This window comes from Hesperophylax consimilis, chromosome 22 (assembly GCF_061612785.1).
Source record: "Hesperophylax consimilis isolate HC1 chromosome 22, BYU_Hcon_1.0, whole genome shotgun sequence".
NCBI classification, from domain to species: Eukaryota; Metazoa; Arthropoda; class Insecta; order Trichoptera; family Limnephilidae; genus Hesperophylax; species Hesperophylax consimilis.
Genome location: NC_142857.1, coordinates 24,853,909 through 24,870,404, shown reverse-complemented (window position 1 = coordinate 24,870,404; position 16,496 = coordinate 24,853,909). Strand labels below are relative to the sequence as shown.

Genomic DNA, 16,496 nt, shown 5'->3' with positions numbered 1-16,496 from the left:
AGTAAACGTTGTCCAGATCAATATCATCCAATTCCGGCCATAAAAAAAACATTAATCATTTCTCGATAGCGCAATCCATTCACCGTAACTGTTGCTCCAGCCTCATTTTCGAAAAATTAAGGCCCAATGACTCCGCCGGACCATAAACCGCGCCAAAGAGTCACATGTTGAGGATAGAGAGGTTTTTCAAAAACAACTCTTGGGTTTTCAATTTTGCTTGTTGACGAAGCCACAGAGGTGGAAATGGGACTCCTCACTCAAGATGATTTGCATTTGATTCACTCAAGTGAATTTTAATAATTTCAATGCTTTGTTGAAGCGTGTATTAATCAATTTTTATTAATGGCGTTGATTCACTTGTCAAATGTTAAAAAATGACAGCTTCAAAAGTAACATCTACCGAAATAGCGGGCTATTCAAAATAACACCTCTTATTGGAAAACCCTGTATATGTTATAATTAATTCTTTCACAGAAAAAAATGTCTAAATAGATACAGAACTGTGTAGGATGCAGAACCACAATGAAATTTTATTATATACATTTTTTAATGTAAATACCACACAAGAGTCCCAAATGCTCCCCGTTCGGTCCCAGTGGTACTATGGCATCCCTAAATAGGGCATGTTGTGAGGCTGAAGGGAAGGAGATGGGCAAGAGGAAGGTTGGGGTTGGTTGGTTCTTCAGATCTGGATACAAGTTAGGAGACTGCTTTGAATAAGTGTCCCGGCCTTGTGATCTAGGAGGTTTTGGTGCATTGCACAAATGTACATATTAAAGAACCACCAATAATGGTTACATACCTAGTTAGTTATTTAAAAACTGAAAAAAATATGTGTTATAATATATTTAATTTAAATTTGTACATATCTTTATAAAATATATAATTTATTTAGACCTAAAATATGATCTTACCCTTGGAGATTTCAGATAAAACTTCATTTTGACACCTGTTCAAGTTGATTCATCCAGTCAAGGTATGTTTATTCCTAATCTGTGATAAGCGGGGTATAAATATGAATGATTTACTTCAATCGATACAGTTTCAGCATTGTCTTGTTGTGTCTAACATAACCTCAAATCAACTAACAAAATGTCTTGCAAAATCTTCTGCCTAATTGTCGCATTGGCTCTCATTTCTGCTGCTTCGGCGACCGTAGTTCAAAAATGTAAGTTTCATTAAATAATTAACCTCTAATAATAATCACAACTTATCACAGGTAAGCAGAGAGGATATACCATCCACTGTTTGCTTCAATTACAATCATATATCGTTATTCTGACCCTTGCCAAGATCTGCCTCCTGGTGTCCCCGATTTCAAACATTATCTTGCGCATCATATGTTCTCCTTCAATTTCTTATTTCATTCACCGGCTCTAATTGCCCAAACCATTAAAGCGTCTCTTTCTTAATTTTAACCGTTACACTTATATCAGCTTTGCATTCTTTCCGTCTCTCCACATTTTTACCACAAGTTTTCTCACACTTACGCCTCAGAGATCTCATTTTCGTGGTTGAGTGGTTATGATCCTTGACTAAGAATCAGGAGGTCGCGGGCACAAACATATTTTATTTGATTAATTTGTGCTATTTCACATTTTTTTAATTTAACATCATATGTGTGTAATTGTAGATAATATCTGGGTCGTTGCTATAAATAGCTTTGGCTATAATTGGTGACCAGATCTGAATAGCCAGGTACTTTCCCACCTTCCTCTCCCCATCTCCTTCGCCTCCCCTCTAACTTCAGCCCCAAACACTTGGGCGCTGTAAGGACTCGGGCTGTTGGTTGAATTGTGAAGGACTCCCCCCCAGGCGAAGCGGGTTCAATCCTCTGAAGCTAAGTCCTCCATCATTGCACAAACAAAATATTTGTTAATGACGTGTTTATTATTTGCAGGCTCCAACGGTCCCCAGGCCATCAGTGTGAACATCAAGGGATGTGAAAAGGAACCATGCAACCTGGTCGATGGGACTACTGCAATTATGGATGTCACATTCAAAAATCGTAAGCCTTATTTTTATTAACTAATTAATGGTTAGACTAGAACCCACAGTGGGAACACTACATGATATCTTATGCAATGAACTTGTACAGATCAACATACTTAATTCTGCATATAGTATTTAATGAACCTCAACATTTGATAACTCACTTAATATGATATATCCCAGCTCACAATAGTGCCACGCTGGTGCCCAAGGTACGAGCAACAGTGGGCATCATCACGGTTACCTACCCGCTGCCCGGAGATCTTCAGAACGGCTGCAACTCACTCCTCAACGGAGACAGCTGTCCGTTGGTCAAGGACAAACTGACTACTTACAGACTGGCCATGCCCATCGAAGGATTCCCTCACGTAAGACATTTATTCATTTCATGTGATATAATAACTGTGGACACATCATATTCTCAAAATATCAACAGAGTAGCAGAATAAATAAACAGAAATATGTTTAGTTAAAACTGTCCCCTTAAATCGGAAAAATCTTCCTAGTTAAGAAGTGAAATTTTGAAAGTGACAAGTGAACTGCTTGCTCTTGGTTAAAGTCAATACCACTAATAAATTATTACCACTTAGAAGCAAGTATGATCGTGTTCATCCTACACACAAATAGGACGCAATACAAATATTCCTATAGCAATATTACACATCACATAGCACTCTTTTTAGGGTGATTTGCCTAATACAAAAAAAAAATATTACATATGTGCCAAAATATATAGACACAAATGATAGTAAAAATTTTAAGCCGGAAAAACTTAACACAACTCAAGTCATTAAAAGTGATGAAACTAAAACTAGGTTGAATAGGTTTCGTTGATGAGGTTCATAGGATTTTTTCGACACTTTTAATGACTTCATCATTGTGTTGAATTAACATGGAACAAAAAAACAATAATAATGATATGTGGTTTCTTTGAGAAAGCTTCAAAAAATATTGAGCTTGAATATTAAATTGCATGTACTTCAGAAGGTGATGTAGAATCATTTCCTTTCACAAATTATCACCAGGGCCAGACCAGTGCAGGTGCAATTGGAGCAATCCGCTCCGGGCGCTGATTCCTAACACCTAAAGCGCAAGGCGCCATTTGGTTCAGGGCCGGCCCTCAGTGTCACTAATTTATTTCTGAACATTGTGCATACATGATGTGAAAAATGTGCGCTACGACCATAATCCTATTTAAATGTTACATCCTCTTACTTTTGTACCATGTTTACATTAGTGTGATTATTTTAAATAATTACAATATACTCTCCGTTTTTTCTACTATTATTTGCCAGACCTTGTGCTTAACCATCTCCTTATTAACTTGTTGATCGTCGAATCTAAATTATCGCCATGCGTCAGCTGATTCTATTTTCGTAATAATGTTTTTATAAATTGTCATATTTAACATACCATAAGTAGTTTCCCCAGAATAGCTAGTTATATTAAGATAAATGATTTTTTAATAGTATTCTTGAGTAATAGGAAAGGCTGGCGAACAAGAAGACAACCGACAGTACTGATATGTAATGCTTGCCTTTTATACTTCCAGATTTCCGTGGGTCTAGAATTCTCTCTGCTGGGAGACAACAACGAAGTCTTCCAATGCTTCAAAGTGGATTGTAAAGTCGTTGCTGCCTAAATACATATATATTTTGTATCTAAATTTAAGTTGTTATTAGAAATAAACATTTCATTAAAACAACTTTTTTTTTCTTATAGTGTGCAATATGGTAGTAAATGAGGAATACTTGGAGAATGTGGATGAGTTTGTGTATTTAGGAAGTATGTTTACGAGAGATGGGAAGGTCAATGCAGATAGCTCCATTAAGAGGAATATGAAAGCCAAAAATATTTTTGTTCTTTCAACTTCCAAATTAATAATTGAGCTACTCATATCGTTAACATTGTTTGTATTGTCTGGGCGAGGCAATGAATTTTAAAATGACGAGAGTCGCCGTGCAGTAGGTCCCTGGAATAGGTAAAAAGAGCCCGGCAGGATCTCCTTATATTGATTAAAAAAATCATCATTCCTATTAGCACTTATTTTAGACATGGGTTCGAACATTAGAAGCCAATTTTTCAGGTTCTATGGTACCAAACGGGCTGCAATTTTGTAATCGTGATAAGAATCATCAATCAAATGATATCAGTAACAAAATCTGCATTAGGTTGTAATTTGAGAAATATCATTATTCCTTCGGGCACTAAATTTGGACTTGGGTTCGAACTTAAGAAGCCATTTTTTCAGGATCTATAGTACCAAACGGGCAGAAATTTTGGAATGGTGATAAGAATCATGGCCCGAAACAAAATAATAATCAAAATCTGCAAAGAGTTTTAATTTGAGAAAAATCAGCATTCCTATAAGCACTTATTTCAAACTATGGTACCAAACGGGCTGCAATTTTGGAATCGTTATAAGAATCATGGTCCAAAACGAAATCTGCATAAGGTTGTAATTTAAGATATATCAATATTCTTATGGGCACTTATTTCAGACTTGGGTTCGAACTTTAGAAGCCATTTTTTCAGGTTCTATGGTCTCAAACGGGCTGAAATTTTGGAATGGTGATAAGAATCATGGTCGAAAACAACATAAGTATCAAAATCTAAAAAAAGGTTGTAATTTTAGAAAAATCATCATTCCTATAAGCACTAATTTCAGACTTGGGTTCGATCTTCAGAAGCCATTTTTTCAGGTTCTATAGTACCAAACGGGCTGCAATTTTTTTTAATCGTGATAAGAATCATGGTCTTAAACGAAATCAGTAACAAAATCTGCATTAGGTTCTTATTTTAGAAAAATCATTATTCTTATGGGCACTAATTTCAGACATGGGTTCGATCTTTAGAACCTATTTTTTCAGGTTCTATGGGGTCAAACGGACTGAAATTTTGGAATGGTGATGAGAATCATGGTCCGAAACGAAATCAGTAACAAAATCTTCATTAGGTTCTTATTTTAGAAAAATCATTATTCCTATGGGCACTAATTTCAGACTTGGGTTCGATCTTTAAAAGCCATTTTTTCAGGTTCTATGGGGTCAAACGGGCTGAAATTTTTGAATAGTGATAAAAATCATGGTCCAAAACGAAATAATTATCAAAATCTGCAAAGTGTTTTAATTTGAGAAAAATCAACATTCGTATAAGCACTTACTTCACACTTGGGTTCGAACTTTAGAAGCCATTTTTTAATGTTTTATGGTTCCAAAAGGGCTGAAATTTTGGAATGGTGATTAGAATCATGTTCCGAAACAAAATAAGTATCAAAATCTGCATTAGGTTGTAATTTTAGAAATATATTATTCCTATGGGCATTAATTTCGGACTTGGGTTCGAACTTTAGAAGCCATTTTTTCTGGATCTATTGTACCAAACGGGCAGAAATTTTGGAATGGTGATAAGAATCATGGTCCGACACGAAAGAATTATCAAAATCTGTAAAAAGTTTTAATTTGATAAAAATTAGCATTCCTATAAGCACTTATTTCAAACTTGGGTTCGAAATTTAGAAGCCATTTTTTCAGGTTCTATGGTCTCAAACGGGCTGAAATTTCGGAATCATGATTCATGGTCCGAAACGATATCAGTAACAAAATCTGCATTAGGTTATTCTAAAAGAAAAATCATGATTCCTTCGGGCACTAATTTCTGACATGGGTTCTTAGAACCAATTTTTTCAGCTTCTATGGTACTAAACGGACTGAAATTCTGGAATGGTGATAATAATCATGGTCAAATACGAAATTAGTATCAAAATCGGCAAAAAGTTGTTTTTTAGAAAAATCATCATCCCATAAGCATTAATTTCAGAATTGGGTTCAAACTTTAGAAGCAATTTTTTTAAAATAATAATAATAATAATACTTGGATGACTTTTATAGCGCCGCAAAAACACCTCAAGGGCGCTGTACAAACTTATAATACATTTCTACAGTGTTATTTCTTAACTATTTATGGAGAAAATATACAGTACAATACTTACCTGGTAGGTCACTTGAGATTAACACTTAATTAACATTATCTAATTGTTTATTGGTCTAATTTAGATACAGGATTTAGGACTTAATTGAAAAATTGAATATAACTGGACTTTCTCTTAGGATTATGCTGTATGATACCAAAAGGGCTGCAATTTCGGAATCGTCATAAGAATCAAGGTCCAAAACGTTATTCATCATAAAATTTGAAAAAATAGTAATTATAGGAAAATCATCATTCCTTTATGCACTTATTTCAGTCTTGGATTCGAACTTTAGAAGCCTTTTTTACAGGATCTATGGTACCAAACGGACTGAAATTTTGGAATGGTGATGAGAATCATGGTCCAAAACGAAATCAGTTACGAAATCTGCATAAGATTGTAACTTAAGAAAAATCATGATTCCTATGGGCACTAATTTCGGACTTTGGTTCGAACTTTAGAAGCCATTTTTTCAGGATATTTGGTACAAAACGGGCTGAAATTTTGGGATGGTGATAAGAATCGTGGTCTCAAATGAAATCAGTAACGAAATCTGCATTAGATTGTTATTTAAAAAAAATCAATATTCCTATAAGCACTCATTTCAGACTTGGTTTCGAACTTTAAAAGCCATTATTTCATGCTCTATGGTAAAAAACATGGTGAAATTTCGGAATCGTGATGAGAATGCCCAAAAAGAATAGTCCAAAACGAAATCTGTCACAAAATTTGAAAAGTTTTGTTTTTAGAAATTTCTCTTACCAATGGGTACTCCTTTCAGACTTGGGTTCGAACTTTAGAAACCATTTTTTCAGGTTCTATGGTCTCAAATGGGCTGAAATTTTGGAATGGTGCTAAGAATCAAAGTCCAAATCTATCATATCTATCATAAGGGTAATATTCCCAATAAGCAGCCGATTCGAACAACTCTTGGTTTTCTGTCTCCAGGGCGATAGTATCTACTACTCTTTACAGAGACAGATAAAAATTCTTATCTTTTATAAAGAACAATTACATATCCGGATCATAAATCACCTCAATGATGGATGAGCTAGCAGAGAAATTAAAGCCATGACGCCTAGGTGGGAGCCTAACGCATTTATTCACTTAGCTACTATCTGGTCAACTAAAAAAATTATAATATCACTCTCAACAACCAAAGATTTCAAACATTGCCTGAATTTGCCTTTAACTGTCACTTGATCTGATATCAAAATATTTCTCAATCTTCACCCATCTCTTTTCCCTCCCGAATTTACAACCTATAGATATCAAAACTCCTGTTAAACAATCATATTATATCCCGCAGGTGTTCATAATCAAATGTTATTTATTTACTGACAAATTAATACTGTGTTGCTATGAACAGTATTACATAACACAAAATTGTAAATGGATAAATAAACACAATGACAATTCAACACACCTTAAAAAGTAATATACAGAATTTTCCAATATGAGTTGTAATTTAGTTATTCACTCGTAAAAGATCAATGGTTTCGTTGCTTGTGTGGCATTTAGCGCCGTCTTGTTGAAAGTAAACGTTGTCCAGATCAATATCATCCAATTCCGGCCATAAAAAAAACATTAATCATTTCTCGATAGCGCAATCCATTCACCGTAACTGTTGCTCCAGCATTCTCCTCCTTTCATTTTCGAAAAATTAAGGTCCAATGACTCCGCCGGACCATAAACCGCGCCAAAGAGTCACATGTTGAGGATAGAGAGGTTTTTCAAAAACAACTCTTGGGTTTTCAATTTTGCTTGTTGACGAAGCCACAGAGGTGCAAATGGGACTCCTCACTCAAGATGATTTGCATTTGATTCACTCAAGTGAATTTTAATAATTTCAATGCTTTGTTGAAGCGTGTATTAATCCATTTTTATTAATGGCGTTGATTCACTTGTCAAATGTTAAAAAATGACAGCTTCAAAAGTAACATCTACCGAAATAGCGGGCTATTCAAAATAACACCTCTTATTGGAAAACCCTGTATATGTTATAATTAATTCTTTCACAGAAAAAAATGTCTAAATAGATACAGAACTGTGTAGGATGCAGAACCACAATGAAATTTTATTATATACATTTTTTAATGTAAATACCACACAAGAGTCCCAAATGCTCCCCGTTCGGTCCCAGTGGTACTATGGCATCCCTAAATAGGGTATGTTGTGAGGCTGAAGGGAAGGAGATAGGCAAGAGGAAGGTTGGGGTTTGTTGATTCTTCAGATCTGGATACAAGTTAGGAGACTGCTTTGAATAAGTGTCCCGGCCTTGAGATCTAGGATGTTTTGGTGCAATACACAAATGTACATATTAAAGAACCACCAATAATGGTTACATACCTAGTTAGTTATTTAAAAACTGAAAAAAATATGTGTTATAATATATTTAATTTAAATTTGTACATATCTTTATAAAATATATAATTTATTTAGACCTAAAATATGATCTTACCCTTGGAGATTTCAGATTTTAGATAAAACTTCATTTTGACACCTGTTCAAGTTGATTCATCCAGTCAAGGTATGTTTATTCCTAATCTGTGATAAGCGGGGTATAAATATGAATGATTTACTTCAATCGATACAGTTTCAGCTTTGTCTTGTTGTGTCTAACATAACCTCAAATCAACTAACAAAATGTTTTGCAAAATCTTCTGCCTAATTGCCGCATTGGCTCTCATTTCTGCTGCTTCGGCGACCGTAGTTCAAAAATGTAAGTTTTCATTAAATAATTAACCTCTAATAATAATCACAACTTATCACAGGTAAGCAGAGAGGATATACCATCAACTTTTTGCTTCAATTACAATCATATATCGTTATTCTGACCCTTGCCAAGATCTGCCTCCTGGTGTCCCCGATTTCAAACATTATCTTGCGCATCATCTTGCGCGTTCTCCTTCAATTTCTTATTTCATTCACCGGCTCTAATTGCCCAAACCATTAAAGCGTCTCTTTCTTAATTTTAACCGTTACACTTATATCAGCTTTGCATTCTTTCCGTCTCTCCACATTTTTAACAGTTGTACAAAGTTTTCACACACTTACGCCTCAGAGATCTTATTTTCGGGATTGAGTGGTTATGATTCTTGACTACGAATTAGGAGGTCGCGGGTTCAAATCCCGGGGGCACAAATATATTTTATTTGATTAATTTGTGCTATTTCACATTTTTTTAAATTTAACATTATATGTGTGTAGTTGTAGATAATTTCTGGGTCGTTGCTATAAATAGCTTTGGCTATAATTGGTGACCAGATCTGAATAGCCAGGTACTTTCCCACCTTCCTCTTCCCATCTCCTTCTCATCCCCTCTAACTTCAGCCCCAAACGCATGGGCGCAGTAAGGACTCAGGATGTTGGTTAAATGGTGCAGGACTCCCCCCCAGGCGAAGCGGGTTCAGTCCTCTGTTAGCTAAGTACTCCATCATTGCACAAGCAAAATAATTGTTAATGACGTGTTTATTATTTGCAGGCTCCAACGGTCCCCAGGCCATCAGTGTGAACATCAAGGGATGTGAAAAGGAACCATGCAACCTGGTCGATGGGACTACTGCAATTATGGATGTCACTTTCAAAAATCGTAAGCCTTATGTTTATTAACTAATTAATGGTTAGACTAGAACCCACAGTGGGAACACTACATGATATCTTATGCAATGAACTTGTACAGATCAACATACTTAATTCTGCATATAGTATTTAATGAACCTCAACATTTGATAACTCACTTAATATGATATATCCCAGCTCACAATAGTGCCACGCTGGTGCCCAAGGTACGAGCAACAGTGGGCATCATCACGGTTACCTACCCGCTGCCCGGAGATCTTCAGAACGGCTGCAACTCACTCCTCAACGGAGACAGCTGTCCGTTGGTCAAGGACAAACTGACTACTTACAGACTGGCCATGCCCATCGAAGGATTCCCTCACGTAACACATTTATTCATTTCATGTGATATAATAACTGTGGACACATCATATTCTCAAAATATCAACAGAGTAGCAGAATAAATAAACAGAAATATGAATAGTTAAAACTGTCCCCTTAAATCGCGAAAATCTTCCTAGTTAAGAAGTGAAATTTTGAAAGTGACAAGTGAACTGCTTGCTCTTGGTTAAAGTCAATACCGCTAAGAAATTATTACTACTTAGAAGCAAGATACACACAAATAGGACTAAATACAAATAATCCTATAGCAATATTACATATGTGCCAAAATATATAGACACAAATGGTAGTAAAAATGTTAAGCCGGAAAAGTCAACACAACTCAAGTCATTAAAAGTGATGAAACTAAAACTAGGTTAAATAGGTTTCGTTGATGAGGTTAATAGGTTTTTTTTTCGACACTTTTAATGACTTTATCATTGTGTTGAATTAACATGGAACAAAAAAACAATAATAATGATATTTGGTTTCTTTGAGAAAGCTTAAAAAAATATTGGGCTTGAATATTAAATTGCATGTAGAATAGACTTTAGAAGTTGATGTAGAATCATTTCTCAGTATCACTAATTTATTTCTGAACATTGTGCATACATGATGTGAAAAATCTGCACTAGGACCAGAGTCCTATTTTAAAGTTACAACACCCTCTTACCTTTGTACCATGGTTACATTGGTATGGTTATTTTAAACGATTGCAATGCACTCCACTATTATTTGCAATACCGTGTGCTTAACCATCTCCTTATTAACTTGTTGATCGTCAAAGCTAAATTATCGCCATGCGTCAGTTGATTCTATTTTCGTAATAATGTTTTTATAAATTGTCATATTTAACATACCATAAGTAGTTTCCCCAGAATAGCTAGTTATATTAAGATAAATGATTTGTTAATAGTATTCTTGAGTAATAGGAAAGGCTGGCGAACAAGAAGACAACCGACAGTACTCATATGTAATGCTTGCCTTTTATACTTCCAGATTTCCGTGGGTCTAGAATTCTCTCTGCTGGGAGACAACAACGAAGTCTTCCAATGCTTCAAAGTGGATTGTAACGTGGTTGCTGCCTAAATATAAACATATATTTTATATCTCAACTTAAGTTGTTATTAGAAATAAACATTTTATTAAAACCTGTTTTCTTATTGTGCGCAATATAGTAGTAAATGAGGAATACTTTATTTTTAGAATGTTCTACATTGAAATTATCGACGGTACATTACAGATAAATATCTCTAAAATTTACAGACTTGGCGTAAGAAAAACGAATAAAATCAGGCCCGTTAAAGTGGAACTCCAAGATTCGCACCAAGCTAGGGATTTATTTCTCAAAAAATATAAGCTGTCAAATGGTACCAAAATGAAACAAGATCTAACGGAGCTGCAAAGAAAACAAATATCCGATGTATGGAAAGAGTTTGAAGCAAGGAAAGCTGATGGGGAAACTAATATTACAATAAAGTATACTAACTCTGTTCCAAAAATAGTTACAAATATACCAAAAAACTTAAATATCACCTAAAATTGTTTGGGTACTACCAAAACGTTCGTGGGATGAGAACCAAACTACAACATCTCAAAACAATCTCTCCCACCATTCCACACGATATTTTATTATTAACTGAAACTTGGCTAAATATGGATATCAGTTCATCGGAATTAGGCCTAAATCAATACAACATTAAAATTTATCGTCTTGATTGTAACCACACTACAAGCAATAAATCAAAAGGAGGCGGTGTAATGGTGTGCATTTCCAAAAAAATATCATCCAGTAAGTTACCAGTCAAGTACAAAAACGTTGAACGGATGTTTGTAATGCTAAACATTTCAACCAGTAAAATTATTATCGCTTGTACCTATATTCCACCAATGTCAGACCTACAAATATACAAGAACCACAACGAGGATGTAGAAATACTGAAATATAAATATCCTAAAGCCAAATTTATAATTGCTGGCGATTACAATCTACCAAAAATTGACTGGTTCTTCGATATTAACAACGAAGTGGTTGCTAACGAAACAGAAGTACAGTGTGCCAAATCAAAGGAAATGCTGGACATGTCTTTCTTCCTAGGACTAACACAGTTAAATAAAGTGCATAACTCTAATAATCGAATGCCTGACCTTGTATTTTCAAGTGACCTAAAGACAATAGTGAAAAAATCGGACGAACTGTTATTACCTCTTGATCAACATCACCCCGCGTTAGATATTATTATTACAAATGAGTCTAGAAATTTGCAGAATTTAAACACTTCAACATACAATTTTACTAAAGCTGACTACCCAAATATTGTTGATTATCTAGACCATGTAGATTGTTCATCTTTGGAGGCTGGTAACAATATAACTGAGCAAGTAGAACAATTTTATTCATTTTTAAACACTTCAAAAGAACTTTATGTTACTAAAATTAATTTTAAGGCTTCACTTTATCCTATATGGTTTTCAAAAGAATTAAAAGTAATAATCCACAGTAAAAAACAAATGCACAAATTGTATAAGCAATCTAGAAACGTTAACGACTACACTAGTTTTACTAACTTAAGAAGGCAATGCAAAGAATTATCCAGTAAATGCTACAATGATTATATTAGTCTTATGGAAAAAGAGGTTCATCAGAACACAAAAAGATTGTGGAATTTTTCTAATGCTCAGCGAAAGAATTATTGTAGTTTACCAAGTTTTATGTATCTTAATAACAAATGTGCTAACAATACCGAAGGCATAGTCGATCTTTTTGCAGATTCATTTAAAAGTGTTTATGATTTGGATATTCGTGATAGTGAGATTCCTAACGATATATCACTTGAAGAATCACTTAACCTAAGCCATTGTTTCATTGAAATAGCTGCAATAGAAAAGGGTATAAAAGCATTAGATTCCAATAAATCTGCTGGACCGGTTGGTTTTCCTCCAATATATTTAAAATATTGTATTAACAGTTTGACTTCACCTTTATTCATGTTATTTAATAAGTCTTTGTCATCGGGGTGTTTTCCGGATCAGTGGAAAAAAAGCTTTTTAATGCCTATTCACAAAAAGGGTGATAAAAGCGATGTTTCAAACTACAGACCAATATGTATATTGTCCGCTATTCCCAAACTCTTTGAATCGTTAGTCCTAGATGTCATTACAAAACAAATCAATAATATTATCGTACCCAATCAGCACGGCTTTATCACAGGTAGAAACACTTTAAGTAACTTAATCATTTATCAAAATTATATAACTGATTCCCTTGTTCTCAAGCATCAGGTGGATTCGATATACACTGATTTTTCCAAAGCTTTTGATAAGGTTAGGTGACATATTCTTGTACACAAACTAAGTCTTTTTGGGCATTAAAGGAACCTTATTGATCTGGATCAACAGTTATCTCAGTAAAAGAAAGCTTTGTGTTAAAATAAATTCTTTAGAATCTTACATCTTCGAAGCCACAAGTGGGGTTCCCCAAGGATATCACCTCGGACCAATTCTGTTTTTATTATTTATAAATGACATTGTTAGTGTATTTAAAGATGTACAAGTTTTGCTCTTCGCTGATGATTTGAAAATATATAGAATGATACGTAGTATAGAGGATTGCCATATTTTACAATCTAATTTGGATAAATTATATCATTGGTGTGTGATCAACTCATTATTTCTTAATATTCAAAAGTGCCAAGTGATTCGTTTTTGTAAAATCCAAAGTCATATTACTTATGAATACTCTTTAAATAATGTACTATTGACATCAGTCGCTCAGATCAGGAACTTAGGTGTTATATTTGATAAAAAGTTAACATTCACTGTGCATGTAAATGATATAACAAAGAGAGCTATAAAAATGCTTGGTTTCATATGCAGAACGGCGAGTGATTCCAAGTCACTTGAATGTTTGAAAACATTCTACACTTCTTTAGTAAGAAGCCAGGTAGAGTATAATTCGCCTATTTGGTCCCCATTGTATAAAACGCATTCTGACAATATATATATATATTTTTTTTTTTTTTTTTTTTACTTTATTTATTTTCATTTCTTTACACATATTATACATATTAATAGATAGTATAAAATAACATAATATATAATACCAAATAGTTTACAAAAGAAATGAAAACCCACTAAGGCACTGACTGCCTGAGTGTGGGTAATATAAAACGATTACTATATTTCAAGTACCTAAAGTATAATATACATTAGTAGAAAAAGTTTTTTTTGTTTATAGTTATTATAAAAAGTAAAGAGAAAAACATTATGTACAATAATTTATAAAGTTTCAGCAAGTGAGTTGTAGAAAGGATAAATAAATTTATAGTAAAAGCGTTTCAATATCTGCGTCAATCAGCCATAATTTTACCTCTTTAATATATTCTATCTTTTTATTTATCATTTGAGTTTGTAGTGGTAGAAGGTTAAATGTACGAGGACCAATGAAACTGCTATGCGTCTGCATTAATTTAGTATTGGTTTGGGGGGTGTAAAATATATTATTTGTTCTTTTGCTCATTCTGTTTTCATTTATTTTGAAATTGTTTTTGTTTTTAAATAGATATTTCATAGTTTGTAATATAAATAATTTACGAATGTTAAATAATTTAGATTCCTTGTATAATAAGTCGGTCGAAAATGTTTTATTTTTGTTATATATGACTTTAATTATGTGCTTTTGAATTATTTGTAGAGGCTTAATAAATGTATCAGGTGCACCACCCCATCCTATTATGCCATAAGTGATTGCAGATTGCACCAGGGAGAAGTAGATCATTTTCAATTTTTCAGCGTTTAAAATTTCCTTGAGTCTATAAAATATGTAGGTTAGATATCTTAGTTTTGAAGTGGTTTGATTAATATGAGATTTCCAATTAAGATTAATATCTATTGATACTCCTAAATATTTTATATTTTTGACATTAGCGAGCTCGTTGCACAGGAAGCACATTTCTTGATTGCAAGTTGTATTATGGATTCTAATTTTAAGGTTGTCTTTTGGTTTGTTTTTGATGTTTTTATAAAAAGGTAAGTAAAATGTTTTGCTGTAGTTTAAGACAAGTTTGTTGTATTTTAACCATTTTGAAACAAGTGAAATACATACAGTTGCATTCGAAAAAGTTTCTGTCCAATTATTACCATCCACTATTATTGCCGTGTCATCGGCGTAAGAAACAATTTTACCAGGGATTACAAAATTACATAAATCATTAATATAAATTAAGAATAAAATCGGGCCAAGAACAGTTCCCTGCGGAACTCCGTTTTTTATCTGTGTTTCTGAACTATAATTATTCCCAATTTTTGTTTTTTGTGTTCTGTCTTTAAGATAGTTTGATAGTAATTTTAGTGTGTGTTTTTTGAAGCCCAGTTGAGTTATTTTTTTAATGAGTAAATTATGATTAACGGTGTCGAAAGCTTTTCTTAAATCTAGGAATATGGCAAGACATTTCTTTTTTTTATCGATAGATGTATAAATATTTTTTGTCAATTCATATATGGCATCCTCAGTGCTTAGATCTTTACGAAAGCCGTATTGGTTTTTCGATAGAATTTTATATTTTTCTAAGTGTTCAATGACTCTAAATTTGATGCAATATTGAAAGAATAATTTGATGAATATTGAAAGGGTATAGCACATATTTCTAAGATTTATTAACTTTAAACTGAATATTCCAATTCAAAATATTAACTATTTTCTTTTTATGAAACAACTTAACTTAATAACGCTATCAGATAGGCGGATCATCTCTGACCTTGTACTTTTAAATAAAATTATTAATAATTCCATTGACAACCCTGAAATTCTCGCCAAAATAAAATTTTACGTACCGACTAGAAATACAAGGCAAAGTGCTACATTTTTCTGTGACAATTTTAAAACCAACTATGAAGCTCATACACCTATAAATAGACTACTTACATCATTTTGGCAATAAATTTGGGAATATTGTAGACATGCTTAAAGATTCCGTATTAGTTATAAAACGAAATCTTTTTAATCATTTTACTGAGATGTATGAATTCACAACTCTGTAGTGAATACACTTTTGTTTTTATATGTATATGTTCCTTAATACATATTTAGCTTTCCGTAATCCACACTATTAATTTGAATTTACCTTAATTTAATCAAAAATCATAATTTATTGTAAACTATGTAACACAACTGTATTACTTGTTAACTACTTTTGTAAAAGCCCATTAGGGCGTAAATAAATAAATACTTGGAGTAGGTGGATGAGTTTGTGTATTTAGGAAGTATGTTCTAGAGAGATGGGAAGGCTGACAGAGATATTGAAAAAAGGGTCAATGCAGATAGCTCCATCAATGGAGGACTGAACGCAGTTGGCGCTAACATAAAAATATTCAAAGAAGCGAAGCTAGCATTTCATAATGATACTACCCTGATGTATGGAAGTGAGGCGTGGAACTGGCAGAAAAATGATGAAAGTAGACTGAATGCTGTTGAAATGAGATCCCTCAGGCGTTTGTGTGGTAAAGCCATGTATGATCGTGTGAAAAAGGTGGAGGACCGCGAAGAGTGCCAGGCTGATGTAACGTAATAATTAAGATTAAGAAAGGGACGCGT

General features: G+C 33.7%; 2 protein-coding genes across 2 annotated transcripts; both read left to right on the top strand.

Annotated features, from left to right (window-relative positions):
• The first annotated feature begins 1,057 nt into the window (after positions 1 to 1,057).
• Positions 1,058 to 3,641, top strand: LOC149413342 (NPC intracellular cholesterol transporter 2-like). Its single transcript, XM_089645177.1, has 4 exons — positions 1,058 to 1,168; positions 1,901 to 2,008; positions 2,176 to 2,360; positions 3,545 to 3,641. The coding sequence occupies exons 1-4, from the start codon at positions 1,093 to 1,095 to the stop codon at positions 3,632 to 3,634; spliced, it is 459 nt and encodes a 152-aa protein (XP_089501303.1). The 5' UTR covers positions 1,058 to 1,092; the 3' UTR covers positions 3,635 to 3,641.
• Positions 3,642 to 8,584: 4,943 nt separating this feature from the next.
• On the top strand, positions 8,585 to 10,993 carry LOC149413341 (NPC intracellular cholesterol transporter 2-like). The gene is made up of 4 exons (XM_089645439.1): positions 8,585 to 8,684; positions 9,447 to 9,554; positions 9,722 to 9,906; positions 10,904 to 10,993. The coding sequence occupies exons 1-4, from the start codon at positions 8,609 to 8,611 to the stop codon at positions 10,991 to 10,993; spliced, it is 459 nt and encodes a 152-aa protein (XP_089501565.1). The 5' UTR covers positions 8,585 to 8,608.
• The last annotated feature ends 5,503 nt before the right edge of the window (positions 10,994 to 16,496 follow it).

What these genes read in the sequence shown, in the direction of transcription:
- LOC149413341 (XM_089645439.1), top strand. Translation starts at nt 8,609, where the DNA reads ATGTTTTGCAAAATCTTCTGCCTAATTGCCGCATTGGCTCTCATTTCT. An exon ending in GGATGTCACTTTCAAAAATC is followed by an intron (nt 9,555 to 9,721) that starts GTAAGCCTTATG and finishes GATATATCCCAG; the next exon opens with CTCACAATAGTGCCACGCTG. An exon ending in CCATCGAAGGATTCCCTCAC is followed by an intron (nt 9,907 to 10,903) that starts GTAACACATTTA and finishes TTATACTTCCAG; the next exon opens with ATTTCCGTGGGTCTAGAATT.
- LOC149413342 (XM_089645177.1), top strand. Translation starts at nt 1,093, where the DNA reads ATGTCTTGCAAAATCTTCTGCCTAATTGTCGCATTGGCTCTCATTTCT. An exon ending in GGCGACCGTAGTTCAAAAAT is followed by an intron (nt 1,169 to 1,900) that starts GTAAGTTTCATT and finishes TATTATTTGCAG; the next exon opens with GCTCCAACGGTCCCCAGGCC. An exon ending in CCATCGAAGGATTCCCTCAC is followed by an intron (nt 2,361 to 3,544) that starts GTAAGACATTTA and finishes TTATACTTCCAG; the next exon opens with ATTTCCGTGGGTCTAGAATT.